General features: G+C 42.7%; 1 protein-coding gene across 2 annotated transcripts in view; it reads right to left on the reverse strand.

The window, feature by feature from the left end:
• The window catches only part of CYYR1 (cysteine and tyrosine rich 1), a gene marked incomplete at both ends in the record, with an annotated part of 54,238 nt that extends 39,267 nt beyond the window's left edge, over positions 1 to 14,971 (reverse strand). Inside the window, 2 exons of one of the 2 annotated variants that reach the window (XM_080613474.1) lie at positions 12,674 to 12,776; positions 14,881 to 14,971. In XM_080613474.1, the coding sequence (XP_080469600.1) occupies positions 12,674 to 12,776; positions 14,881 to 14,971 (194 nt within the window). Of the gene's footprint in view, positions 1 to 12,673; positions 12,780 to 14,880 lie in introns of both variants that reach the window. The other variant, XM_080613473.1, reaches the window with a different exon arrangement.
• Between the last annotated feature and the right edge of the window lie 11,276 nt (positions 14,972 to 26,247).

Genomic DNA, 26,247 nt, shown 5'->3' on the forward strand with positions numbered 1-26,247 from the left:
GAGGACAAGATGCAGCTGTCCGCAGCTGCATCTGTGGTGATGGGCAGATGATGGGCAGGAGGGTCAGGCACCCACTCAGTGACCACGCTTGGGGAAAGAGCTCACAGCTACTGAGGTATAACCTGCTCTTTTCCTTCAATTCTGGAGCACAAATGTCATGAACAATTCTCCTTTAAACCCCAGTGTAGGACAAGGCACAGAGAGTACCAAGCAGCAGTTTTCTATTTTGACTCAGCCCTGCTCCTCAGGAGCCCTGGTGATTTTCTGGATAAGCCAGCCAGCCTCTTCCCTAGGGAGTAACCTTCCAGCTTTTAAGCAACAAGAACTTCCAAGTAATGCAACTTCTTCACAGAAGAGATGAGTCAATCTTTAATGGGAGTATAATCTATTTGTTGCAAGTTCCTGGGAAAATAAACCAGAAGTATACAGAAACGTAACTAATGCTGTCTCAAGGGTACCTGACTGTACCTGATAGATCTCAAATGTCAGGCATTATTTTTATGCACTCCTAAACATATCCAATGATCTAGTGGACACTCAGAAAAGAGCCCAGGGAGAAGCCCTGGGCCAGCAATCACACCAGCCCTCCCCACTGCTCACATGCCCTAGTGGAATCACCAGCAAGGCTTCCCAGCCCTTTGGAGGGATTGCAAGTCTCTTCAGGCACCTACTGGGGCACCCTTCTTGGTAACTACTCACAGATATGCAGAACAAACCCTCCCTCACTGGAGGTAAAAAGAAGATCCTCCCTGCTTTAAACAAGGACCTACAGCTCAGAACCAAATAAACTTGCTGAATTGGAGTGGTATAAACCAGAGCTGTCTCCCCAGCAGTGCACAGGCCAGTTCACAAGCAGAGGTGACCATCCCTGCTGGCTAAACAATACCAGTCACTGCTGTGCAAGCACCAGTCTGGAGGTCAGCTTGTAAGCAGCTGCTGTCAGCCCAGGGCTGCAGAGGAATACGGGAGAAAGCCCCTGTACCTGCCAGCTTGCTGAGAGCATCAGAACGTTTGATCAGCCCAGGTTCAAACCAGAACAAATTCTTCCTTCTGCACCCAATGTGAAAAGACCTTCCCAGATCAGCAGATCCATCCCCTGCTAGCGCAGGCAGCCATGCCAAAGGCTATTTCATCCTCACCTACTTCAGAAGAAAGGATGACTGGAGAGAGATGTGAGGAACAAGTAGGAAAATGCTACGGAATTTTAATGCAAAATAAATTATGTCAGAAGATAACGACAATGTAAGCTTACCAAATACAGATGTGAAATCCCAGTTTCCCTCTTAATCTCAGCACATTATCTTAATGTAGCATATTATATGAAACATACAGCAGACATGCCACTATGTTTACAGCACCCCTGTCACACAGCAATTTTGAAAGCATTATTGTCAAGCTGACATTTTATTACATTTCTGGAAATATGCTAATTCAATCATTAGGTTTCAGTTCATGAAGGCTCAGGAACAAAGACGCATTGTGCTTTACTTCAGACAATTTTAAATGTTGTTGAAAATGGAGAAAGGGGGCAGTAACTTTTAATCCATTCCCCATCCCCTTGAAGCTCTATTCTTTTGCTCTCCACTGGAATTTAGTATCAAATTATCCCACCAAGGAGCCACTGGAGGAAAGCAGTGCAAGCTAAGCAGACTGGTGATCCTGTCATCCATTTTCATAATTTCAGTTTATGTAAATAGGCCATCTATTTCCAAGCCAAACACAGGGTTACTACCATGGACTGAAAGAACAGTATTAGCTTTCAGCCATGCAAATACATTAGCCGTCATCAGACGCAGCCTCACCAAGGTCTTTGGGGACCACAACCACGCAGCACAGCAAGCACTCATCACGCTGCAGTGTGGAAGAAGCTGTGCCCCACAGTAGAGATCTCGACAAACAGAGAGGGAGATGAAAATAACTCGTCTTAAAAGAAAACAACATTTGCACATGACAAAATAGGTTTGTGGGAAGGTTACTACTTACTTTGATTAGATTAACATCAAGGCTTCTCACTCACAGCTGACAGCACTTTTGTGCTGGACATGGCACACAAGGACTCCTCACACGCAAGGTCATTCTCCATCCCAAGAGGTTTTCATCTGAATATGTTTATTGATGGCATTTTCAATTCAGACATCAAACTTTGGCTCTAAGTAATCAAAATTCTGCCCATAACCCAAACAATTAATCTGTATTTGTAGTAGTTTACACTGCTTTTAGAACTGAGGAGCCCCATCACCAGCAGAAGCATGCTCTGTATGAATGGCAGACAGGATATTGTCTGAAGACTGAAACAATAGACAATTTTAAGTATTTTGAAACCCTTGGAAGATAATATCCTACACAAGTGGAAAGCAAAGATGATTACAAAAAAATCTGTATTCTTTATACAAAATATTGCACTAACAAAATTCTTGCTACTCTACCAGGAAATGTGAGAAGATTCCAAGAGATATAATTCAAAAACAAGGTCGTGTACAAAACACTCTTAGAGTTGCTTTAATGCCAACAATGAAAAGTGAAGTATTAAATTTACGCTGGCTGCTTATTTTCTCTTCTCTTGGTTTACATTTTCAAAGTAGCAGATGAGGAGAGGACAGAAACTCAGGGGCTTGAAGGATCTGATCCAAACAAAAGAATTTTAAGAGCTGCTGTCATATACCATTTAATCACCATTATATTACAAGTGCTACTTATATGTAAGCAATTAATTTTGGGTCCCTCCACTGCTTGTCTTCCATTTCTGAAATCCTCCTCAGTCTGCTACCACAGTATTTCTGCTTCTCTTTTTCTCCACCAGTCTATTGGCATTGGCATCATGACATGGGAACAACTGCTCTGCCATGCTGCTCCCTCCTCCCTGTTCACCACTCCTGCCAAAATCACAGAGGCTGTCCGACCTGGAGTGCTCCTGACATCACAACACCTTAAATCTGAACATGACTCATGTTGATGGGCACCACTGATGCGGTGCTTCGACACAGATACCAGAACAGTATTGTAACGCAGCCAGTTCTCTAGATGGTTTTAGTGTTGTCGGAAATTGGTAAAGTAGAATTTCAAAAGTAAATACATTATAAGACAATAATTGTGTGTATACATGCACACATGCATATACACATTATGTATGAAAGATAACAGGCAGCAGCTGCAATCCCCTGCCCTCTCCTTGACAACCTTCCCGTTCCCCTCAGTTTATGTTACCTTACCTGGAGGGTTGCAAACTGCTTCTGGGGCGCTCTGTCCTCTGAAGCGCAAGACATCTGCTGCTGAAGGTGCTGCCTCCTCCTCCATGGAGGGACATGCCACTCTCCAAGGTTAACTGCTTCTCTCCTGTCCCAAAAGGGTTATTTCTATTCTGTTCCTTTTACTGGGGATGAGGAGGGAGCACCAGTGATGAGAAGGGGAAAGCGAAGGGAAGAAAAGGAAGGGACATGCTTACATCCAGGCCCTCTCTTACCGTGACATTGGAAGGGAAAAGTGAAATGCACAAGAGTGACAGGAATAAGCAGTATATGGTATCAGAGAGCAATTAATGTGATAGCATAAGCACACACATTTGGAACTGCATTTTATATGTTATTCCTAGTTTACTAACACTGGTGCCCTATTGTCTGCTCAGCAACTGCAAATAGCTACAGGGCAGCAGTACCCGAATTACACCTTCATTAGGTCATCCTGATTATGGACTATATAAATGACTGGAGTAGAGATAGTTTGTGCAGTCCCTTTATGCTTCAATAGCAGTGTAGCAAGTCCACAAGGCATCTAAAAATAAGGTTCACTGAATCTTGGCTATTGAACAGATGTTTCAACAACAGTTCTAGATCCTTAGTACCTCTTGTGCTTGTGCCAAACTGTACCACGGGCCTCAATAAAGACAAAGAAGCTGGAACGTTCAGCAGCAAACCAAGCCTCCCTTGTGAACAGAAGGAGTAACTGCATTTAATGGTAGCAGTAAAAATCTCTTATCTGTCTGGATGAGCCAACAGAGGGAGACAAGATGATGAAACATGCCTGCCCAGTTTGTGAGATGAGCATTTCTCCATCCCATACTAAATACTTATGTATGGAGTAAGTCCCAGCAGAAATATTTCACAAAAACAATTCATTACAGGGAAAAAAAAGAGGGGAAAAAAATGGAAGGATTTAATGGTAGTGGAAGTGATGCTGAAGGTAAAAGTCAAAACTTTTTCCTTTTTTAAATAGAGAAAAATAATTGAGAAAACTTAATTGAATTTCTAAGGATTATATTAACTATGGAATTTCTATCCAGTTGTTATAAATCTCAAAGGAACTTGTGGCTGCCCTGTGAATTAATAGTTCATTTCCTTTAATTTTTAATAACTCACTTATATACGCCAAACTTTGTTTCTGTGCCTTAAAGTGGCACATTAAGATTAGAATGAGTTTATCTTTCTAGGACAATATTGTCCAAATATTGAATTAGTGCACCCAGTTTTATTTGGATTGGCTGCAATTACACTGCACTGCATCAAATGGCCCTCATGCACAGCTTCTGACCCAGAAGTATCTTCATTAATAACTCTGCTCTGAGTTGGTGTGATATTACTACAGAGCAACCAGTACAAAACGCAACAGACTGATCCTCTAAGAATCAAGCTCAGTGAAATCTCAGAATTAGAGAATAAAACAGAAATCCTCCAGGGGTAGGAGGTAGGGGAGGCATATATGCATTGGATGTGCAGGGAACAGATGGATCAGATGAGGTGGGATTTGTCCTGTGTACCTCCTGACCCTCCAGGAGTGACACAGCTCCTTAAGCAGTACTTGGACTGGGAACAAGAGAGCATGAAGTGACAGTGAATGTGGAAGGTACGACGGTTATTAAAAGCAAAAAAAGAAAGAAAAGATGTGGTTTTATGACACTTGGATACAAGGAGGTACTTCAGCTTACACCTTGTCCCATTAGAGCCAAGTGCATGAAATCCCCCCTGTAATTAGTAATTAGCTTATTGATTTCAAAAGCATGTGGACTCTCTCCACTGCATCCACTCACCACCTTGAAGTTACAAATGCATTTAACTACTTTGCTGAACTGGTGCCTAGCAGACTATCTGAATTCTCTCGAAGCTTTGGATGTACAGATGACTAAACAAAGTTACGGATTCTTACAAAATTTGGAGGTGGACCTTTCCACCATTTGAAAAAGGGAAAGATGTGTGAGAGGGCATAAAATAACAGACAGGGGGTAAAATTATCACAAAGAAAGGACAATCTTCTTGTGATCAGCATAATCCCCAGGCTCAGTCTTTGCATCAGTCCTACTAAGTGTTAAGAAAACATTTATCTTTTGCATGACCCAACCTTATGGGAAAATCCTGCAGGCTTCCAAAACAGACCACTGCAAGTGATAAACACAAAATTATCTCTCCTTTTCACTGAAAACATATTTTCAAAGTAGTACAGTATAAGCAAGTTAATTTCGCTGAATTCCTTATGAATGTTTGTTTTTCCCCCTCAGAGTTTTCTCTAAGCCACAGAGAGCATTTCAGTGATTTATACCTTAACGGTTTTGCTTTCAGGCCAGATTCTAACAATCTTCCAAATGATGAAAACCAGATGATCCACAGGGATGTCAACAACTCAAGTTTTAGCATGAAACGGTGCTAGCCTTTTTTCTTCCGAACAACTGAACTTGCATGTTTACAAAGACTTCCAGTTTTCACTGAAAAAACTACTCCAGTTTTTATGGCTACCTATTAATATAAAAAAAACCTAAACTCTCAAAACTGGTCAAACAAATGAACCCAATCCCATTAGTCCCAAACATTTCAAAACAGCTAGACACTCCCCCAAAAAAAGAGGTGGGAGACTTGAAGAGGGAGCTATCTTTTGAGAGCTGCTGTTTGGCAAGCAAAACAGTTTTTTTCCCCATTTTGAGCTGCCTGTCACAACACAGGGTCAGAAATAAAAACACAAAAGGCCAAAGAAGAGGCACCCTGTGTTTTAATTCTGGTGCTGACAAGGGTTTCCTCTGCAGCTGTCATCAAGAGCAGATAGCGCTCTGGTCATAAATCTGATCACACATTCTCTGCTAAAAGATATGAACTGGGACAATAGGCATGGAACAAAAAACAACTGGAAGTTCAAACGCTTCACAAAGGTCACATTTTGAATACCAGTTTTCTCTCCAGCAGATCTTATAATACAAATGTGGTCCTGGATCTTTTTCTAAGCTGTGGTTAATCAACTCCCTGCACAGAGGGAGAGTTGGATACCTCTCTTGTGGAGGTTTTCCTATGCTGAAGCACGGATAGCATGCTTCCACAGATGTTGAAGACCAAGGATTGAAAGGCTGAACTGTTATTCACCTCTTGGAAGAAAAGGGAAATGGTTATCAGTCTTGCCCTTACTGATGACACAGCCCCAAGCACTCAGCACAAGCTTCTTCAGGCTCTACTGTGTGTGCTCACTCAGCAAGACTCTCCTGATCAGAAGCCACAACTCAAGCCACGTGGAAAACATAATTATCGAACCAGGCCTTTGGCATACCTCTGGCATTGTATCAGGAGTCTCAGAGCCAGAGGCATGAAATGCCAACTACCAGGTAAATACAGTTTGCAGCTTTATGTATCATCCCAAAGTACTTTAGTCGTGGGAATTTGTGAACATTGCGTTGATGAAGAGGAACACAATTTTATTTTAAGCAGAGTACCATACAACTGTCGTGCAGACACAGAACCATCCCCAACCCATATGCTGCTTCACATATTTACTGTGGGATGCCTGAGAGTGTCTAATTTTAATTATTTGGAATCTACAGTGAATACCAAGCTTCCTGATTTTTTTATTCACTATGAACTCCAGAGGTTACATCTCAATATTCCTAACTCTTAAAATGTTCATTCTGTCCTTTAGTCTGCTCCTCTTCCGTACCCACTCTCCATCCCATATACTTGTATCAAGTGAATCAGCTTAAGGGACATTTTCTGAGGTCAGCTGCTTTTCTCAAAAGTACTACTGGTTATGAAACACTCCACGTCAGATGCCACACTTAAATACACTATTCACGGCTTTTTCTTCGGTTATGCAGGCTGAGACATGCACACGATTTTTATGTTAAATGTATTCTCTGCCTCTTTTCCTCCCATTCTGTTTGCCTTCCTTCCTGGCCACATTGTGCAACCTCTAGACTTAAAACAAGAATACACCCAAAAAACTCAGCCCTTCCAACACAGATTATGGTCATGTAAATAACACCTGATATTTTAGTGGTAACTACACAGGCTGTTGCATCCTCTTTACCTCTGCTAAGACTTTTCCACCTACTCTCTTGCAAATAATCATCCACTAACTGCAATGAGATCACAGTTCTCTAAAGTTCTTACTTTTTTCCTCCAGTTACTTTTGAAGTCCTTGGAATCATGTGTTTTACTTTGTTTTTCTAAATAAAAGTTGCCTTAGAGTAAGTCATTCTGAAGACATTTACTAAGAAAATTCATACACTTTACAGTGTAAGGCAGCATCACTGCATTTTAGCTTTCTTCTGCTTAAGCCAGTAGTCCAGTTTACTCTCCTTAAAGGCTTAAGCAGGAAAATACAGACCAATCACCAGGGCTGAGTATTTTATCAATGAGTTTTCTTAAATACTGTGGACCAAATCTGGGGGTAATTCCCTTCATTTCCCACTGAATATTCAACTGGCCCAGAAGCATTCATTTGAAAGAATAGCTGGACTTTCTGTCCTCTTTGCTCCACTATTTAGCTTGGAATCTGGGTTTATTTCACATCAACTCACAGCTGCTGGTCACGAAGTGCTGTGCAAGAGCAAAGATAGCATCCAGAACCATTCCTGACAGCATACATCTACTGGCATCTCTGCCCAGAATGCTCTCTGTGGCTCAGAAGTTACCTCTGAGCCATGATAAACACAAGGCACAACATGAAGAAGACCAAAAAATGGAAATGAACTGACAGAAAATCCACCAGGGAAAGCATGAGGGCCAGACAATTTGGGGCCTCTCAGAAGCAAATACAAAAACCGCTGTCAGAAGCACACACTCAAATTTGGGTTCTGCAGAAGAAACCGCTTTCATACCAACTCCCACCTCTTAAGAGCAGGGTTTGAGGCTGGAGCTGAAAGCAATAACCAGATGTCTCCAACTCCTCAGTCAAAATGCTGCTGGTTTGATAGTTAGGAAGCTACTGTTGTGGGCAAACCTGGAGCATCCGTCACAAGAGATAACACAGCAGTTGTCACAGTCCCTAGCCTGGTAGCAAGCTGCAGAAGCAGATGGAGCACAGAGGAACTGATAAAAGGTCAGTCACAAATGAGTCCAGTTGCTTAAAAACTACCTTCTGGAGGGCAATCTCAGTTTCCTGACTCAAAGATCTGGGATGATGCTGAAGGCTGGGAAGGACGCTTCCAAGCTTTCTTCTAGTAGGGAATGAAAAGGTGGGCAAGAGGAACAGTTTTAGCACTCAAGGATCCCTGCACCTTTCCTTCATCCTACAGACACAGCTCTGTTATGTTGCCGAAGTTCAAACCTAAATCTCTAATTTGTCAAAAAAAAAAACCCAAAACAAACCATTTTTAGAAGGGCTAACTATTAAGCACTAGATGCCAAGCAAATAAACAGGAGGAAATGCATATGCATCAGAGGAAATAATGACAGGCTGTAGCTATTGAAAACTGGTAGGAAGGGAAATATAGCTGGAACATTAATGCTGTAACAACTTGCTCTGAAAGGGCATCATGAAGCAGGCAGAGGGGGAGGAAGGATGTATTACTTTACATTAGAGATGCTCATGGGACTACAGATGACTCAGTCACAGACGTTGAATGCTTACAGATTATACCTGTAGTCCAACTAAAGATGGAGTTGCTGGAACCTCTCTTACAGGTCCTGAAATCCTAATACTAAAGTGAGCTGATAACTCTGCATCTGTTCTTCATGTGTGGAAAGAAAAACAGGCTAATCAGAGATGCACACAGCCGGGAGGATGTTTGCTGAAAACCTCATCTGACTGAAGAAAAAAAATTCCCTGGTGTCCTAAAAAGATGACGGTTTCCTAAAATGGAAAATTCTAAACCCCTACATGGAATAATTCAATGTTGATCTCATTTTATTGAGTGAAGAGAGTTAATTAATCATCTAAAAGCTACAAGCAACTTAAGTATCAATGTGCACGATCCAGTCACACTGATTTTGTTTTAAAATCAGTATATACGTCACTGCCTGGTGTTTATAGCCTGTCTGCACAATTGCGGGCATATGGGCCTAGAAAAAGAAGAGTGAGAAACATGAAACAAAACAGAAAATTGTTTAAAAAGAACCTACTGCATGCCAAAAGGCTTTTCCAAAATGGCAACAGAGAGTTATGCTTGTGAAATAAAAACCAATCCAGAAAAGATAAAGAACAGAAACTTCAGAAAGACATACAGATTTATAAAGAATGGACAGAGCACAGAAATTAGTGGTAAACACATGAAGCACAGACAACCTCTAAAGAAGGAGAGGAGCCAAAACAACACTGGGGACTACTAATGGTGTTTAAGACAGTAAAAAGACACTTCTGAAACCACTCATGCAGATCAAGTGCATTGTTTGGTGTAGACAGTAGGATCAAAAATGGTGACACAGGAAAAGAAGGATATTTAAAGAACAGCATTACATGGAACTAGCAGGACACATAATTTGTTGGATTAAAAATCATTCTTTAAAAGATTTCAATACACAGCTGTTAACAGAAAGACATATGCAGGTAAGTAGCTAGCGGCCATTTCCCAACTCCAGGGATTGTGTCTTATTCGAATGCAATTTCATTGGTTTGTCATTTGAGGGCCAGGCAACATGAAATTTCTGTGTGAAAAGTTTGCATACAAAAGACCAATATAATGCCAAATAACGATAAGGGAAGGTTATTCTTATGGATCATAGTTAAAAGTCACAATAACGTCTTTTGCAAGGCTATAAATGCAAGGTAGTAAGTCTAGCAAAGAACAGTTTGCAGGCTCAAAGCAGTAGACATACTTTGAAAACCATAGCTTAAAGACTTAGAGCTTGGACAAATTGCTAAGTCTGTTTATGTCTTTTGTGATGATCACAGATAGCTGCTTCAGAATAGGTATTCAAAGAAAGATACAGGAAAAAATAATCCTGACAAGGCTTCTGTCAAAACCCTGTGCTCAGCCCTACTTAGCCATGCTCCAACAAATACTAGAAGGAGCTCAAAGGAAGGCCAAAGAATTGACCCCAGAGCAGGGCAAAGCAAAACAAAGCAAATCTTACATGTGAGGCTGACAGAGTTCACCCATCCCAGCGACAAGGTTGAGAGCTGTAATGATGGCTACTTAGGGCCACATTTCAAATTTGCAAGTAAGTTAAGAGTTGACAGTAGGATTCCAACATTCATTTCTCAGCAAAATTTCTCAGCAATGTTAGTAAATGAACTACAGAACAGTTTACCAGGAGAGATGGTCAACTCATTAATGCCTGAAGTTTTCAAAGTGAAATTACATGCATTTAAAGAAGACATCCCCAAAACAGATTTTAGGGGGCAAAAAAATAATCTATGCTCAATCACACAAAATGTCAGCTCAGAAGAGTATAATGACTCCTGGTCTTCCAGTCTATGAATTGAAAGTGCTTAACCATAAAAAATTAGAAGAATCAAATGTCTCCTTTGAGACATGTTGTAGCAAATGGCACTTTTAAGAGCCCCTCCAGTATTTAAACTCATCCAAACACACACAAGCCCTTCCAGTGTGTCAAAGCCACTGGCACTCAGCTCTAATTTAATAGCTGTGTTTACATTTGTTAAATAAACTTACAAAAGATTCTGTGTCGACCTGGTGCTGAAGGCACGGTTTCAACACTTCAGCAGTCACTCTATAGAATTCCCTGGTTGATGCTTCCCAAAGCACAGCTCTGTCATTAGGCTGGACAAATGCCACTGATGTTCATATGGAAGTGGGAGATGAAATCCATGCACTCTATGGGATGCCTCCTTCTTATAATGTGATATCCTAGGCTATTGTGCCCATCGTATCTAACCATACATGAGCTGGAATAAGGTACTCAAAACCAGCACCTCCTTCCACACACGTAATTTGCAATTTTGGAATGAGAAAAGAGAAGAAAAAAGTAAATTAAAGCAGACATTCCCTAGGTAAACAGGAAAAACGATTTGTTGTCATTCCCCAACAGTAATCAATCTTAAGTACATGTTTTTTTCTTTCCAGAGGAATGAAGGATTCTAGTGCTCTATTATAATTTTATTTACTTTAGTCCAGGAAGTGTCTGATCTGCTTTAAAAACTGTGGATTGATTCTGTATTAAAACACCATCACTCTGCCTACTCCTTCAAAGTGCTATAAAATATGCTGAAGGGAAGGAACACTGGCATGCTCCCCAGGTACCATGGCTGAAACAAAAACTGCAAGAGAGGAGTCTTTTTAGAGAAAGCAACTATCACCTTCCCACTCACTCCTCCCAAAGTACCAAGCAGTCCGTATGATGAACCTCCTTTTCCTTTTCTGGTTTAGACAAGAATACAAACCAAAAATACATTACAGAACACATGTTAAAAGTTAAGGACATTATTGGTGGGGTTGATGAAAGAGAAGGTAAGATGCCCTACCCTGAAGGAGGAGTTGATGAAACAAAAAAGTAAGATGCCCTGTCCTGAAGAACAACAGATTTAGATTAGGCATTCTTCACTATGAGGGTGGTGAGGCAGCAGAACAGGTTACACAAGAAGCTGTGGATACCCCATCCCTGGCAGTGTTCAAGGCCACGGATGGCCTTGGATGGACGGGGCTTTGAGCGACCTGGTCTAATGGAAGGTGTCCCTGCCCACGGTAGGGGGTTGGAACTAGATGATGTTTAAGGTCCCTTCCAACCCAAATCATTCTGTGACTATGTTCTTATGTTTCATTTAGATTTGTTCTCGCATATGAAAGTAATACTAAAGGGTTTTCATTTAAATTAAGCCCAAAGCCAAGAGTCAGGTTCACTAGCACGCAAACTTCTTTTCTTCCTCACTGATGTATAGCTAAACAGCTTCACTAGACTAGATTGTTTAATCAACAATTTACTCCTGCATTTTTCTCTAGATAAGAAATATTCACAACCACCTTGTTTCACCTGCTGTGGTCTTTTTTAAGCACTGTGAAACATGCTATTCATACCACAGTGTTAAAGGATCAGATTATCCTCCCTAGAATCTGTTCAGTAAAATACAGGAAAAGCCAAAACACCACTTAATAAAAACAAACAAGCCATTAAAAAGAAAAGGGGGTTTTTACTCAAAGCAAAAGGTCTCAAATCCAAGTGGTTTGACTCAGATAGTGTAACAAAAGCATTTCAACAAAACCCACAAGATTTCTATTCACAGTCCTTTTCATCTGAAGAGCTCGAAACAAAGTTCTCACTACCTCTAAAGCTTACGCCCACAAATTATATTATTGTACACATAACCCTCAATTTTAGCATACTTTAGCGTACTTTCTGGTATGCTTCAAAAATATATGTAACATGAGACTTCAGAGGAATACCAGTGTTTGTTACCAGCAAGAAAAATAACAAACCAAATGAAAACCCCAAACCCTGCCACCGTTTACTGCCAAAACAGAGTTTCCTGCACCCTGAGTTTAGTGTTCATGAACACAGTACATCACTCCTTTTCAAAGTACAGATATACTTACGAAAGGACATTCCCAATGTAGGCATAATATGAACAGCAGTAGGGAGTAGTCCCATCACAGCAGTAAGCTTTGCAGTCATTATCACACTGAGCCAGACAATCTTCTGCTGAATAAAAATAACATTCATGCGGTCAAACAGCAGCAACAACAAAATGCTGTACAGCTCAGCTTTGAAGAATATGCAATCTAACAGTTTTATACAATCACACGACTTCACTCGAGGCACAACCTGACCCTGTCATCCTAGTGGCAGCCCATTCCCACTCACTCTGCATTTCAGAGTTAAGATGCTTTGTGCATGGGCATTTTATAGCTGGCCATATCAGTTCCTTTTCATGCTTAATACTTTAAAATGAAAGAAAAAGGCAGTTTTAAACATAAAGACACCGCAGATCACCTCCTTCCATTCCAGCAAGGAGTCCAGAGGGAAACCTGAGGCCAGGCTGCCTGTTTTGCTCAGCTGTAGGGTGGCAGAAGAGAAGGAAGCTGCCTGGGAACTGGCTACCTCCCCCAGTCCCTGCCCAGCCCTAGCCTGGGGTGCAGGTTAGAGCTGCCTGGGGCTCCCTCATCCCCTGCCAACTGGTGGCACTCCCCTCACTGCTCCACCTCCATGGTCATGGCCAGCACGGCATGGTGGTGCCCATCAGCCCCACTGCCAAAGGCAGTGTCCTGCCCAGCCAGGGCCGCAAACGTTTCCAGCAGCGATGCTCTGTCAGACTGAGGAACAACGCACACCGTGACACAACAGAAAAAGAGCTCTTCACAATTAAGAAATGTGGAAGAACATGTATCCTTTTATTGCTGTGAGAAGCTATTTCAAAGCTATTGGCCTCTTGTGTTGTCGCAATTCAGTGTTTTCAAAGGCCTAAGTCAGGTAAATAACACCCTACAGTCCCTGGGTACTGACACTGCACTGTAAAAACACCCTCAGGGGTCCTGTGCTTCCCCGGATCTTCTTCCCCACTGCCAGGTCCTCAGCTGCAGCCTGGATGAATCCAAATGGACTCACCGCCCCACACACCACCGCCCTTGGTGACCTCTTCGGTCACACACTGCCAGAGCACAGACCTGAAAAACGAAGATGGTAAACAATGTAGAGGCATTCCTGATACTCCGTGGCTCTTGCTCCCTAGGCAACAGATCATACTAAGTGGTTCCCACTCTCCCATTCCCATTACTGTCTTTCATCCTTGCTGACCCAACTTTCCACGTGCTGGTATCCACGCAACGCTGCCTCATATCAGCTGTTGACACAGTCCAGTTCCAGTCCCACCTCTGTCTGCAAGTTCCCACCTTGCACCAAGGCTCCTTTGCACACTGACTCCGCAGTGAACAGCTCATGCTGCTGATCCACCCCAAAACCTTAATCCTGCTTGCTACATTTCCACAGGTCAGCTCTCTGAACCTGCTGATGCTTGGTCTCTGCTTGAAAACAAGCACCAAGGGTGAGGGCTGCAGAAGGCTATGCAACACATCACACAGGTCAGCTCATGCAGCTGTGCCCTCAGCCTGTTATCCTTGCGTTGAGGAAACTCACAAGCACAAAACGTGGAACAAGTGACCCATCGGCTGAAGACCAGCCCCTCAGTCAAGTGAACTGGGGCATCCAGAGGGCCTTTTGTCTCCACAAAGAGGAGAGAGGAAGCCAGCAACTGGCATGGGCTTTACTGTGAGGTGACTGCCATGCTCACACAACGGACGCTCCATGGCATGGCCTTCACACCGTTGCCCCGCAGGACCCCCACGACAGCAGCTTCAGCCTTTTGCACCATTACCCTTTTTTTCGGCACAAGCACCCAACATGCCCGGTAAGCACAGCTACTGCACCAGATGTGAGGGCAGCCGCCTCCTGTGGCTCCTGCTCCCTCGCAACACCCAGCGCTACCGAGAAGTGCTCTCGCCCTTCTCAGGGGTGCGGGGCAGGACACCACAGCGCGTCTCTTCCACAGGGCACGCATTTAACCTCCCTGCAGCCCGAGAGAGACTCGCACATAGCACACTCTCTGCCCGAGAGAGCTCTGATGGGGCGCCCCGGACAGCCTCTTCCACCTCTGCTGCCAATTCCACCTCCGGCAACCAGGAAAAGCCCCTGCGCCTGCCTTAACCCGCCGTGCCCCAGCCCTCGCAGCCCTCCCAGCACCGCTCGCACCCAGTGTCTGCGGCTTCGCTGCTCCCCCTGCTCCACGCACCCGCCCGGGGCCGCTGACCTGCCACGAGGAGAAGGAGGAGGAGCGGGGAGTGCAGCACCCCCCAGGCGGGGCGCCCCTCGGCTCGGCCTCGCCGCCCCGCTGCCTCCATGCCGGCGGCGGCCGCAAAGCCGCCGACCGCCCCAGCGCGAAGGCGGGCCGGGGGCGGTGGCGAGCCGGCGTGGGGAGGGTAGCGGGCGGCGCCGTCGGGGCCGGGCCGGGCCCGCTGCCCCCCGCGGGGTCGGGGCCGCCCCCGGGCTGGCCCGAAGGCGCCGTGTGTGGCTGCGGTGGGGCCGCCCCGTCGCGGCGCGGCCCTTCACTGTTCCCCGCCTCCCGCCGGCTTTGCCCGCCTCGGCCCCGCTCGGGCGGGCCTGACTGCGGGGGGAGCCCCGGAGGGCTGCGAAGGGGTGAGCCCGTCGTTCTCCCGCCGCCTCGGTGAGGCGCTGCGTTCGAGGGGTTTTCTGCTGGGGTCACAGTCGCGGTTGTCTGTGAACTGGGATCTCAACTGCGGTTTGTTTTTAAGCCCAAGAGCAGAATCGGTGTGTAGGACGCGCTCTCGGTGAAGGCGATGCTGGCCATGCTGGCGGCTGTGATGTTGGTAACAGCTCAGTGCTTCCCGCATGGTGGGCTGTGCCCATCCTGCGCTCTTGGCCCCGGGAGCCACAGCCTGACCCTGCCACTGGCCAGAAACCCCGGGCACAGTTCTCTGCTCCTCGGTATTAAAGGTTTTTCATAACCAGGCCAGAACCGTGCTCCATCTGATGTGTTTTTGAGGAGTCATTTTTTTATGGCTGTTTAAATGCAGCTGCAACTAACTCTGTGCGAGAGTTCCCACAGACAGGGCCCTCAAGCCAAAATATGTACCCTGTGGTCTCACAAACCAAGCGCGTGAGCTTTGACTTTGCGTGTAAAGCTGCAAGCCAAGGAATGCCTTTTGAAATGTTGAAGTATGCACGCAAAAATGAGAAACATCCACAGGTGTTTCTGCTCATAAAGGGCTTCCTGCTGCCGGTAGCTTAGAGGGAAAGGCTGACACAGGAACACATAATGAAATATATTTTTTAAAGGAGTTAGCGATTCCACACCTGTGACTGCACCAAAACCCTGAACCACCAAGCCATTACTTTGTTGATCAATGCACAGCTGAGTGCTTTTCCAAATGTATGCCAGAACTTGTCAACAAAGAAAAACAACTTCTCTTGTTTTTAACTACCCTGCAGTGTGTATCCCTTAGTTTATGCAACAGCCTGAGTTTAATGTGTGAAAGGAAATTTCAGTTATATGTTAGCTGCTGAGAGTAAAGCTCGGACCAGAAGGGTTGCTTAATTTCAAAGGAATTGCATCTTCTCCCTGTGTCTTTGCCTTGTCAACAGGTCACAGTTTGTCCCTGAAAAAAAGCTTGAAAAAATAATAGGGTTTTGCCAATAGACAGCATTGGTAGTAAAGGAAAAGAATTTATCTGATAAAAGAGGCTCAGATCTGGTAGATAACTCCCAGAAACCCAGATTTTAATTAATCACCTTCAATCACCATGCCAGCCTGTCTTGGATAAAAAATCTTTTGTTGGTATTTATTTTTTCTCTCCTTCCATTTTTGTTGTTCATTCCTTCCTTTGCAGTGCCCTCCCCTTCGTAGCTCTCTTGGCAAGTCACATTTAAGTATTTTCCCAAAAAGCTGGGTAAAATGGCCCATAGTTGTAAGCCAGTGTAGCATGCTTGACTTCAGTACTGATTTATGGACCTTCTGTAGCTGTTACTTTATTCTGTCAGGAGAGGTCAAGTCCTTTGAACCACTCTCACACTCCCCAGCCCTAATTATTACTTCCCAAGTACTGTCTTTTTGACAAACGATTAAAAGGTCCATCTGACAAAAGGAAATGTATCTTCAAATTAATGTTGAAAATAATCCATGAAAAAAATTCAATCCAAGGTTTTACCTGCTTACTCCAGTAGATTTTTCTTTTTCTTGGAAGAGAGTAGAGTATATGTTGGGAAAATCACAAAATTCATCCTCTGGCACCATGTTATCAGCCTTTAACCCTCCCCTGCAAGTGAGCCAGGGTAAGAGAGCCAAGGGCAACATGATGCTGCTTCTGTTACGGGTTATCACCCTGCTCCTGGCAGACCCCTGCCTGGATGAGAAAGGCATCCAGAAGAAGGACCATAGCCCTGGGCTTGCTCACCGTTCAGGCTCTGCTGTCTGCTCTGGAAATGAAGAAATCTGCTGGAAGAAGGCATGCTCGCTCAACTTGTCTCCTACTCTGTCCTCTTTCCACTGCCCCTAGCATCATGGAGGGCATTTGTAAAAGGCTGAGAAGAGGGAGAACAACGTGAAGGTAGTATCATCTGGTTGTGCTGGAGTGAGGTGAGGGCCTGCTGGGACCAAAAACTGTTTCATGTTCTCAGAAAGAGATTTTAAAGGTAGACTAATTCATAGTGAAGAACAACGAAAGGTTTGCGCTAAAGGCCTAGCCACAACGATACTCATTATAAAACTCCATATCAGCATCACATGATGGCAAAATCATCTCATCAGAAGTGTTTCTTGAAAAACAGTTTTGAAAAGCACGCAGGATTGATAGCATTATGTTAAGTGTACAAGCCCTGAAGTGCTGATCTTCAGGCACAGTTCAAGGAGAAAATTCCACTCCCAGTGCACTAGTGTTTTGAAACTCACTATAATCAGGCATCTCTGTCTCTAGAAGCTTAATTAGCAGTTTAGAAACAGTAATTATCACATGTAGAGCACTAGAGGAAACTTAATAGATGAGAAGGCACATACTTAGGACAAGCATTTAAACTTCTTTACCTCTAGACTACCCCTAGAGAAATCACTTCAAAACGATAAACAGGATACCTTGTATGCATACTAAGGATGTCTCTTGTTGAACTCAAGCTGCTAACTGGATCAACATGAGGAATGGTAAGTCTTCTACATGTTTTCCGGCATGTAGCAAGCCGACAAACTTCTGAGCATCTCCACAAGAGCTGGGACACCCTTTGCAGCAGCAGGGGAGCTGTTGAGTTGGGCAAACCCCTGGTTCTGGAAAAAGGGGTGGCTGGGAAGATGTCTCTTCAGCTCTGCTCCATGCTATCCTGTAATGGCATGAAGTGGTAGTCTCAGTCTTTGAGCTCTAGCGACCCCTGAACACCACTTTCTCCTCCTGGCTCTGCAAGATTTGGGTGCATGTTCTCAGAAGCGGTGCCTGGATCTGCTCTGGTACCTGGGAGGACTGTAAATATCACCCTTGTTTTCCTTGTGTTCCTTGGCAATGTCCAACGGTAGGGAGTACAACAGATACACTATACTTCACATGCCAAATATAATTTCATTGCACATTTCATTTTGTATTTTCCCTTTTCCTACACCATGAAATAACAACCAGGATTAACTGACAGAGGACCTACTTCAGCCTTTGCTGAAGCTAGTGAAAGGCTTCCCAATGACTCCACTCTTAGCTGGACTGGGCTTTTAATTTCTGATTCCCTTATGTCTCCCTTTACTTACCTACCCACTAGTCAAAGAGGCTTAATCTTTTCTTCTCCTTCAAATCGAAATCTTTTCACACTTCTAATCAGTTTGATTGCCACTTTGGGATGCACTTTCTGCTAAATCTTTTTCTGATGATGAATACTAAATACAATATTTAAAATGGATTTTCAATATCAAGCTCTGTTCTCCTTTGACAGGGTGCCATGTCTTTTCCTGACCACTCCATTAGCATGCATTAGGTCTATTGTAGTATTGGCATATAGTTACACTACACTATTAATGACTATAACACAAAAAAATACATGCTTGCTTTCTTTTTCAAAGACATTGTCTATGATTATATAGCTACTTATCTACACACAAGCCACTTTATTATCTCCTTTGGGGTTTCTGACTTCTGACAGCAGCTTTGACAATGGAGATTTATCACAGAGAACCTAGAAGGCTACGAGACAGTCTTATTGTTCCTGCACGTCCTGCTGGTCTCTGTCACATGAGGAATGTACTCAACACTCCTGCCTGTTGCTGTGTAAAGCTCGCAAAAAGCATAATGCAGGAATGCCATTATTCCTAGGCAGCGAACAACATCTCTTATGGGCCCTTCAGTTATATCTACCATGTTAAGGTAGGTGTAATCTCTACAGTATAGTGTTTTTGTTTTTCAGAATTATTCTAACTCTACAGATAGAAATACATTATTTTTAGTAACTTGTGTAAAAGAGAAATCTTTATCTACATTTTGCCTCTAGAAAAGATCCAAGTAGCAGAGAAGATAGGTGGATGTTTTCGTTTTTAATCATGTAAGGCAGACATTTCTCCATTCATACCATCTTCATGCATTTGCCTACAGGAAGGGAAATAGTGGAACACCTTTAGCATTATTTCTGTTAAGAGCAAGAAGTGTCTCAAAAACGCTGTATCCTTTCTGTTAGAGCAGCAGACAGTGATTTATAAACCTATGGTGACTGTAGGGACCTGCTAAAAGGCTGAATTTCATTCAGATTTGATGAACACAATTTAAAAATACAGGCACTTGTGTGCTTTATTGGCTTCCTTAATGAAACATTTATTCAATAAACTGATCAGTAGTGCTTGGTGAAGCTTAGCAAATACTAACAACATCTGGAGAAAATTGACTAACCGCACAAGTGTTGGGTTTAGGCGTTAGCATTGATGTTTTCTCTCCTCCAAATAGCACCCTTCTCAGACAATTATTGTTTTTCATAATTGTGTCAGTGACACTAGATAATGGTCCGTGGTGAAACACACAAAAATAGAGCAATACTGTTTGGCACCGGTTGTGGGAACATAACCTTGAAAATAGGGGAGTTAACACCGCTGTTAGCAAAAGGGAGTCTTATACCAGTTGCAAGACACATGAGGTAATGGTCCGTGGTGGCTCCTCCCTGAAAAGTCCCGCTTTGGCTCCTCCCTGGAAAGTGCCTCTTTGGAAGTCCCCAAAAAGTCCCCGACCCCCAGAGACCCTTTTTGTAATCCATAGCTGGCCACTTTTTCCAATGTAGGCTGGCCCCCTACGTCAGAATGAGTGTGCATTTTTGCTAGTATAAGAGCCCGAGCCTCATGCGATGCGGGGAGGCAGACCCTCATACCACCCAGGTCAACGTTGCCTCTGCGGGGATGCCCGCTATGGTTGAGCCTGCCACCTCACACTGCGATGATGTTTCTCGGAGCTGGTTTCCTGATCATCATCACATAGTCTTTGGGGTTGGTAAGATAACCAGATATCAGTAATATCCTTTACTGTATCTTCTATTATCTCTATATTCTCCCTGTATTAATAAGCTAGTTGTGATTTCTCTATTGTGTTTTGTTTCTCTCAACCCAGAATCCCCAAACTCTGGAACAATAATACAGCATGAGAATTCAGAATCTGAGTAATTAAATGGTCTTTCTTAAATATCTGTATTGCTTTTGATCTGTATGGATCAAAATCAAAAATGTAAGAACTTAATCCATACTAGACTTCTATTTCTGTTTGAAACAAAGCATTAGTCATTAGACAATCATGACATAAACCTCACGGTTGAAGTGAGTTAACTATCGAAGTAGAAGGTACAGCTAGGACAGCTAGTTTATCATCTGACTCATAATCCTCTTTTCAAGGGCTTTATTGTGAAAATTTTATCCTGCACATGGTTTTAAGGCACAATGGCAAGTTTTTGTGAACAGCATCCTTTTTCAGAATGACAGTCAGTCAGGAAGGTGTGTAAGGGGATGAGCAACAAGATGGAGATTACCAAGCTAAAATGTGGTATCAATGTCCTGGTAACTGTTACTTTTCACATTCCTATTACAGAGCATTTTAAATGATCAGCCAAACCTTCAACTATGTTGGAAAGCATTGAAATAATATGGAGAGCTCTGTGCCAAATTATCTCAGTGCCAGGAAATGTGATGTACCCCAGAAAGCAATAAATCCCCATAGTTTGTCAGTGGCTATTACCAGCAGGCAAGATTTAGCATTATTCTGATACTTAATTTTGTTCTATGGGAAAAATCCAGCAGCCCAGGATTCAAGGAACCATCAACATGATTTAAAGCTCTCTCTCACATTGATTCAGGATGCTACATGTAAGAATTTGGCTTAGAATATTTAAATTATCTAAAATGCTTGTAGAAGGTATTTAGAAAATACTAAATATTATCTTTAATGAAGTTGATTGTTTGCAAGTATGTGTTACTGTTCTGTAAGCTTCATAGGAACTGTTGGCCTCTGTCACATTCAGTGTAAACAAAGCAAGACCTCTGAAGACATGGCAGAGGCTAACATTGCAGAATTATTTACAAGAAGCAGATGAATTCCCCCTCTTAAGAAGCAGTGAAATTTGTGAAATTCAAGTTTCTGCTCTGAACAGAAGAACAGAATCATTCATAGCACAGGCACAATGCCTCCACCGTTCAATGCTGAGTGGTATTTTAAAAGCTTATGTTGGGGATAGGTAGATGAAGGCTTCATTAGATCAGCAGTTGCTGGTGAAGGATGTGTTAGAGTCCAAAGAACAGCTCTGTCTGGTATGGTGCGTTCTCTTTTCCAAAGTATGGCCTATCTTCTGTTATTCCAACACATCACGTATTATCTCAGTTTGTCTTTGTTATTTAGTACCTATGATCGTGCAAATGTTGGTGGAATGTTGCTAGCTCAGGGGATACCCTATGCTAATAGGCCCTGCTTATTCCCTTCAGTATCCTATTTCCATGAATTGAAACAGGAGGGTGCTATTTGGTAACATGATTCTATTAAACTCTCACACAAGAAAGAATCCAATCCCTGTTAGCTGGACTCAGTGCCTTGAGTCAAAATTCCTTTGACCTGAATGTCTACACCTCAAATTCATATATAAATTGATATGAGGCACAGCAGTGATAGATGAGGAGGTGGTCACATAGCAAGAGAAAGAAATCCAACTGCCATAATCACAATTTTACAACTGTGAGAGGGCTCAAAGCCACATCTTAATGTGGCCACTTTTATTAGCTTCAGTATTAGAATTGCTGTAGTCAAAATGAGATGGCTCTTCCTTGAGCAACTTAAGGCAGTGGAAACAAATTTTTGGCTATTTCTGCCTTACATTAGGATGCTTTCAGAAGTGGCAGTGTACGTTCATTGAAAAACAAAACAAAATGTTCTCAACTTTTCAGTTAAAGAAGATGACAAATGTTTTGGAGCATGGTAGAACTCATTCAAGTTGGAGGCAGAGAGAAGGGTCAAGACAGCACCACCTATATTCAGTAATGGTCCTAATCATCATGGCCAGTGGCACTGGGATTACTATTCAGACTGTATGCTCATTAGCACCTGGCAGCTTGCTAGTTCATTAGAACTGGCAATAGAAACAAGTGATTTGTATTAATAAACTGCGGAAAAAACACATTTTCACAATTGCTTGATGTTTTTCAGCTTCCCAAAAAAGCTCAGCTGAACAACTTGTGTCTACTATCTTCAGTGCTTTATTCAAGTGCCTATATATCAATCCCCACGAAGCAGAGGATGTTAGAATAAATACATTGTCAGTGTTCTTACAGTGGTGTTCTGCTTCCTGGTTTGTAAGGAAGTGTGGTAGAGAGACTACATGGCTTTTCTAATCCACTATGAAAAGTCAGTGATAGAACCAAGATTTGAATCTAAATGATACTAGTCTCTTCCTTCAAGTGCAGTCATGAATGACAGCCTGAATGCAGCTCTAGAAATATTAAGTAGAGTGGTTTTGTGAACAGGTTCTGGTAAGAAAGTTAAGACAAAGCCGGCATATCTTGCCATCACACTGGTCACATGCATTAATGCAAAAATCTGCTTCAAGAACTATGGCTCTGCTCTGGTTGAAAATGCAGAGACTGTGTAACCCCATATAGATGCTATAAACATGTTCTCCCTAGTAATACACTAAATGCACATATACATGCATATATATAAAAATATTTTTACATGCATACATACATATGCACAGACACATAAATACATGTATGTGTATAAACAAGCAATGAGCCTGAGTTCTGATAAACAAACACACAAAAATCCCCAGCCATTTGGAAGTTTAGTGAAACTGGGGGAAGAAAGCTGAAGTGCAGTGCAGAATTCATACGTATCACTCATGTTGTAAATGGAGAGTGGTTGGATGCTGCAGAAGGAGGACAAGGGACACAGCCTAATGGTATCCTGTTAACATTGCTGCTGTTCTGTTAGCTAGGTGGTGGGTAACCCCCAGCCTTACTGCTCACTTCCAAGCCTCACAAGATGTTACAGAAGTGAGTAGTGGTAAGTCTCGTCTGTAACAGGCAGCAGGAAACACCAGGGCTGTTTGTTCTGGTTCTTGGCAGTCTGGCCTCTGGGTACAAGAGCAGCACGAGATGCTTGTTGTGGACCCAGTGCTTCTGGCTAAGATTAAGAGGCAGTGTCCATAGAAGGCACTGGATTCAGAGGAGGGAACTGCAGGTGTCAGAGTTCCCCCTCATGCGCTCTTCTGTGGTGGCACTGTGTTCTGGCCCTTATGTGAAGCAGCCACAGGCTTCATCCTCAAATCCTGAGATCTGACGTAGTTGACAATCTTCAAGTCCTGGGCTAGAGACAGAGAAAAACCACAGGATTCAAAAGTGGCTAGGACTAGTAAGTGGAAGATTAAAGCTCACCCTTCTGAGAAATGCCCCACAGACATCTCGCAATGACTTCTTTTCATAAGAAGGACTTACTGGAATAAAGGAGCTGTTAAAACAAATAAATACTGTTAACAACAACATGTCTAACAAGTTACAAAGGCATCTTCTTTTTCGTTCCAGACACGATCCTTTGGAGATCCTGCTCCCTCTGACAGAGATCAAGGCTCAGAGGCTTTTGTTTAAGGAATAATTTTTGAAGAAGAAAATATTTTCAAGAGATTTCATGGTCAGCTACTGTAACAGTTCAGGTGATCTATTTTCAAGCAATGGCCCACTTTTTATGGTATGCCTTAGCTTTGAGAGTGGAAGGTTTTCAATCTGTTAGCATCTTTTTAAGGTTTTTCGTTTGAATTGGGAGGCAGCTCGCATGCAATGTCACCCTTGCCAGCAGCACAGCAGCTGTTAATTGTATTCCACAGAGTTCGTCATGTGGTGACACAAGATAGGGAACTGAAAAGCAAAGGGCTGGAACAGCACAGGCATATAATCATAATGGGGGCCTGTTATAATCAAGCCATATACATTCCGTTTTGGAACTGAAAGAGCTATCTTTTCAGAGTGATGAAAGACTTGGTAAATTGGACTGTAGGAGTTAAGCCAAGAGATTACTAACTTGATCAGAAGAGAAGGCATCTCCATGTACATTTACATTTAATTGCATCTATCCAGAATTATCCTGTTGTAATGGATCACACAATAGACTACCCAATACACAATTAGTAAGTGTTCTTATAAAGGGTAGGGAAAAAGTGAGCTCTTCTCTGCTATATTAATCCACATGCACTGGATGCAGTAGGAGTAATATTTTATCAAGTACTTCAGCCCTCACCTATAGGGACATTCTCTCTGAAGCTCCTATTTAGACATGAGAATGGGTCAGCTTGTGTAAACTGTTGCAGCATGGGACATGGCCCTCACCATGTTGTGAAAGCAACACTGTGGCAGACTTACTTATGGTCCCATGAAGGTGGGCAATGAAGGAAGAAGGGACATAGGGGAACTCTATATCCATGCGTGGATGCTGAGTGGCTAAAACTCTGTTCTGTTGGAAAATTGTGTCTCTACAGCTTTCCAGCACCTAGCTTGTCTTTGTGTCAAATTTGATAGGTATGGATTTTCACAAAGAACACACCAATGCAATCATGCAATTCACTTACAGGATAGCTGCCTAGACTCTCCTACCATCTTGGAGCAATTCCCATGAAAAACAATAGCATTATGTCTGTATGGACAGCTGTAACTAAGCTTAGTCCTCCAAACACCTTACACAACAGCTTACTTTAAAGAAGCCACCTCATTATGCACCCATGCTCCCATTCTGCTCCTGGTATCCCCTTCTCTTGTTCTGGCTTGGGAACTGATGGCATTGCCTGGTGAGGAGGACTGGGAAACTGCTCTGAGATAACCATTGCTTCCTTTATTATTTTTTTTTAATAAACTTTTCTGGTTGGGTGAATTTCGGAGAGCAGAATTAGGCCAAATTGCTGTGCAAGGCACAACGTATTACTCAGTATATCTTTTCCATTTCTTTTGTTCTATCTGGAGTCCCTGTCTGTCTAAGATACCAGCGCTCTATGTTGTATTCATTAGTTCTCTTTCTGTCAGACATTCCTGTGATAAAGCATGAGTTTAGAATTCCATTCATCTGTTTACAGTGATCAGGGGTTATTATTATAACTGGTTGATGACCGACGAGGGTCACTTCAGGGAAATCAGCTGGAAAACTCAAACTATAAGAGGTCATTTTTAATCAATTTCTCTCCTGAAAGAGAGAAGGTCTCTTACTTCTGCTTGTTTACACAGCCAGGAATGCAACACTGATTAAAAAAAAAAAAAGGAGCAAAGAATACAAATAATCTCAAAGATGTTTCACAGCCTGTGCATAAGCTTACATTTAATTTGTTACAATAAAGTTATTGTCAATGAAAATCAGGATTTGCAGTTATCCCACAATGACTGATATTTTCTCTATTCAGAACAGAAAATATTTCTACCTATAAAATTGTTGATGTCTTAATTATAACCACTATTTTACACCAGCTGGCCACATGCAGCTTTACTAAAACATTAAAAAGAAGTTGGCACATATAATACATATGTGTTCATTAACATAACTCTCAAAGAAATACCATTTTGGTTTCCTAAATGCAACACTATTGGTCAATATTATGTGTGTCCATATGACAAGCAGTCAAGGAGTGACCTCTTCAGGAAACAGTGATATTCTATCTTCTGTTTGACAGAGGCATGATGGCACCTGGGATAATATAAAAAAGAAAAAGAAAATACCTGTAAAAAAACCCCAGTGTTCTTGAGGATTAGGTAAACCCTGCTCTAGCATTCAGATTAAAACCCCCCACTAAATTCATGGTAGATATTTGAAATATGCCATTTATGTCTGGAATTTGTGACTAAAGCCTTTGCTGTTGTGAACTGCAGTAGACCCACTGAAATCTGAGCAGTTACACCAGACTGCAGCAAATAAGGACCTGGCTCATTATGTTTATTCACGAAGCTTGTAGAAGGTGCGAACTGCAGGAAAACATAAATGCATACTCATAAACTGCGAAGGTATTGAACCACAGGATCAAATCCCAATTACTTTTTGGAAGCCACAATGGGAAGCAGAATAATAGGAACAGAAGGCTTAAAACAAAAAATGAGAGTACTTTCAGAAGTGGCAAGGATTTCCTTTGTAAGCTCCCTAATCTTTGTGTTCCTTTT

This window comes from Psittacula echo (assembly GCF_963264785.1).
Source record: "Psittacula echo genome assembly, chromosome: 3".
Lineage (NCBI taxonomy): Eukaryota > Metazoa > Chordata > Aves > Psittaciformes > Psittacidae > Psittacula > Psittacula echo.